A 2,753-nucleotide genomic window follows, 5' to 3' on the forward strand; every position below is an offset into this window, starting at 1 on the left:
GACCTACCTTTTTTTTTTCCTTCACAGAGGCAAAGAGACAGCACCGCCGCCGCCACGAGGCATCCCGCACAGCCTCTTCTGGATCTGTGCCCTCCGGGTCAACTCCTCCAGATCCTAGTAGGTTCCCACAATTATGTGATTTGGATTCAGTTGCAGGTCCCCTCTTCCCCCCCCCTCCCCCGGCAGCCAGTGTTGCCATATATGCTAACAGACCTTTTTTTTTTAATTCATTTTTTTTTTTTCCTTCACAGAGGCAAAGACACAGCACCACCGCCGCCACGAGGCATCCCGCACAGCCTCTTCTGGATCTGTGCCCTCCGGGTCAACTCCTCCAGATCCTAGTAGGTTCCCACAATTATGTGATTTGGATTCAGTTGCAGGTCCCCTCTTCCCCCCCCCTCCCCCGGCAGCCAGTGTTGCCATATATGCTAACAGACCTTTTTTTTTTTTTTCCCTTCACAGAGGCAAAGAGACAGCGCCGCCGCCGACAGCACGAGGCATTCAACATGGACTCTGATCCCGAAGTGCCCTCCGTGCCTCAACATCCTAGTAGGTTCCCACAATAAAGTTATTTGATTTTGTGGCAGGCCCACTCTTTCACCCCCAACCCAAACACCAACCCCCCCCCCCCCCCCCCCAAGTCAGTATTGCCTTATATGCTGACTGTTTTTTTTTCTTTTTTTTCCTTCACAGAAGCAAAGACACATCGGGAGACTACAGTGTTATTAATGTTATGTTTTTTGACCCACAGCTGTCGTCAGTGTGAACAAGGAGGATCTTGAAGCCGGCATAGAAAGGCTTATCCACACTATGGCGCGGATTCAGGAGCAGCACAATGTGGCAATGGAGGAGCTGCAGAAGCTTCGGGACATGTGCCAGCAGTTGGAGGCGGGCCAATAATACATTTTTGGTTGTTACATTAAAAATATTTAGTTAAACTATGATTCCATTTTTTTGGTATTAGTTAACTGTACATGAATTTGTTACATTAATTTGTGCCCTCATACAGTGCTGTGATCGAGACACACCAATCAAACAGTCGTGATAGAATTTCTAATAAAAGCTTTTATTTGAAACATTATTTTAACAAGACAATAAAATAAAAAGTAATGTAAAAGAAGTTAGGAAATCACAAATTGTGATACGACGATTCTTCCGGCTGAAAACTTTGGTGCCTGACGGGCGAAGCCATATGTGAAGGTATTGGCGTGTAGGAGTGGTTAGGGGGTGGCTGGACGAAGTGGGAAACGGGAACATTGTGTCGCATTGGTGTCTGACACTGTGACCAACCATTGTAATATGAGGGCTCTGTCCGCTGCATTGGCCGGGAATAGACCAAACGAGTGTGCTTGTCCAAATCGCCATCTGTACCCTTGTTTACTGCTTCCAATATTAGACGCTCCGCTAGTGTTCTTTGGCTGTCGTCCATTTTGGCCAGTTTGTCAACAACATAGTGTCCAAACCCCTGCAACGCAGGGCTAACATTGTTTGTTAACACCTTTTTTGCAAGGCTCAACAGTTCATGTGAAACGTCTGAGGTGGCTTTCCGTTTCCTTGGACCTTGCCTCGATTGAGTCCTGGCAGGTGCCGCCTCCACTAAATCTGTTGTCGCGCAGTCCTGTGAACAGTCCAGTGTACTGTCCTGCGCACTGTCATCCTGGGGGAAAAAAAAAAAAAACAAGTTACGAACCTGGCAACAAAAAGTTTGACCACCATAACCGCATCCAAACTATATATTCGTAGTAGGTAAAAAAAGGTTGTAATATATTTTAAGCTTAGTAATATTCTTTAACCTTCCCATTTATTTAATACTTTTAAAAACACTGTTCTGACTGCTAGGGGAACCTGATGAATATTTTATAGTCTAAATAGTCTCAACAAGAGTACATCGGCAGCTTGAAGCGATACTATTTTCTATATTGCTTAGATGGTATGGTTTAGAAATATCGCCATTTCATACATATTATGTTCCACATATAATACTTTACTGCGACAGGGTTACTTATGTGGACATGTTTTTGTAATAACTTCAAACTGATGTGATAATCAGAAGTATAAAACATAAAATGCAGAGAAAAATTATGTAATTATAGGACACATTGGTGAACTTTCGTCCAAAGAGCTACTTACTTGTTGCCCTTGTGACTCCTGCTCGGCGTGGTTCTCCGAAACAATTTGTTCCACAGGTGCCAACAAGCGAAAACACGTGGAAGTCCGTGGCACCTCTTGGTCCCTCAGAAAATTCAGATGTTCAAAATACCAAAGCTTTGGCACATAAACATCTTCGGTGGAAGCCCCGGACTTTGTAGTGTGAAGAACCTTGTTAAGCTCCTTCCTCCACACCGTGCGGAGCGCCTGAATTTTCTTTTTAATAACCGCTTCGTTTGCTGGCTCTTCTGGTGCATGACGATTGTAAAGCTCAATGAGCTTTAAATAACCCTCCTGCCTCTTTTCCCTGTTACAATACTCTGGAGATTTGATTTTCCAGAGGCAGGGAAAAGACTGGTATATTTCGATGAATTCCCTACGATTTGACATCTGAAAAATAATTATAAAAAAAAAAAAAATTACACGGTTGACAAAGAGTCCTTTAAACAATACTTTTGCCAGTGTGCCAAACGCTTAACAACAACAGCCACACAAAGAGCTCATGCCTACCATCCATTGTTCCATCTGCCACGCCATAGGCCACCATAACCCAAAACAGTGTACCGCCTGCTTCAATACAGCAGCCACACAAATCGCTCATGGTG

General features: G+C 44.2%; 1 protein-coding gene and 1 long non-coding RNA gene across 2 annotated transcripts; one reads left to right on the plus strand and one right to left on the minus strand.

Annotated features, from left to right (window-relative positions):
* The first annotated feature begins 253 nt into the window (after positions 1-253).
* On the plus strand, positions 254-944 carry LOC138672175 (uncharacterized). Its single transcript, XR_011319624.1, has 3 exons — positions 254-341; positions 463-549; positions 752-944. It is a non-coding gene; the product is annotated as an uncharacterized lncRNA (long non-coding RNA).
* A 78-nt stretch (positions 945-1,022) lies between these two features.
* Positions 1,023-2,541, minus strand: LOC138672176 (uncharacterized). The gene is made up of 2 exons (XM_069760188.1): positions 2,131-2,541; positions 1,023-1,657 (listed from the first exon to the last, which is right to left on the minus strand). Exons 1-2 carry the CDS (start codon positions 2,536-2,538, stop codon positions 1,130-1,132), a joined length of 936 nt encoding a protein of 311 aa, XP_069616289.1. The 5' UTR covers positions 2,539-2,541; the 3' UTR covers positions 1,023-1,129.
* Positions 2,542-2,753: the final 212 nt, after the last annotated feature.

The sequence above is a fragment of the Ranitomeya imitator genome, chromosome 3 (assembly GCF_032444005.1).
Source record: "Ranitomeya imitator isolate aRanImi1 chromosome 3, aRanImi1.pri, whole genome shotgun sequence".
Taxonomy (NCBI): Eukaryota; Metazoa; Chordata; class Amphibia; order Anura; family Dendrobatidae; genus Ranitomeya; species Ranitomeya imitator.

Coding starts and splice junctions, on each gene's coding strand:
- LOC138672176 (XM_069760188.1), bottom strand. CDS start 2,538: ATGTCAAATCGTAGGGAATTCATCGAAATATACCAGTCTTTTCCCTGC. Junction 1,658..2,130: donor AGGAGTCACAAGGGCAACAA/GTAAGTAGCTCT, acceptor TTTTTCCCCCAG/GATGACAGTGCGCAGGACAG.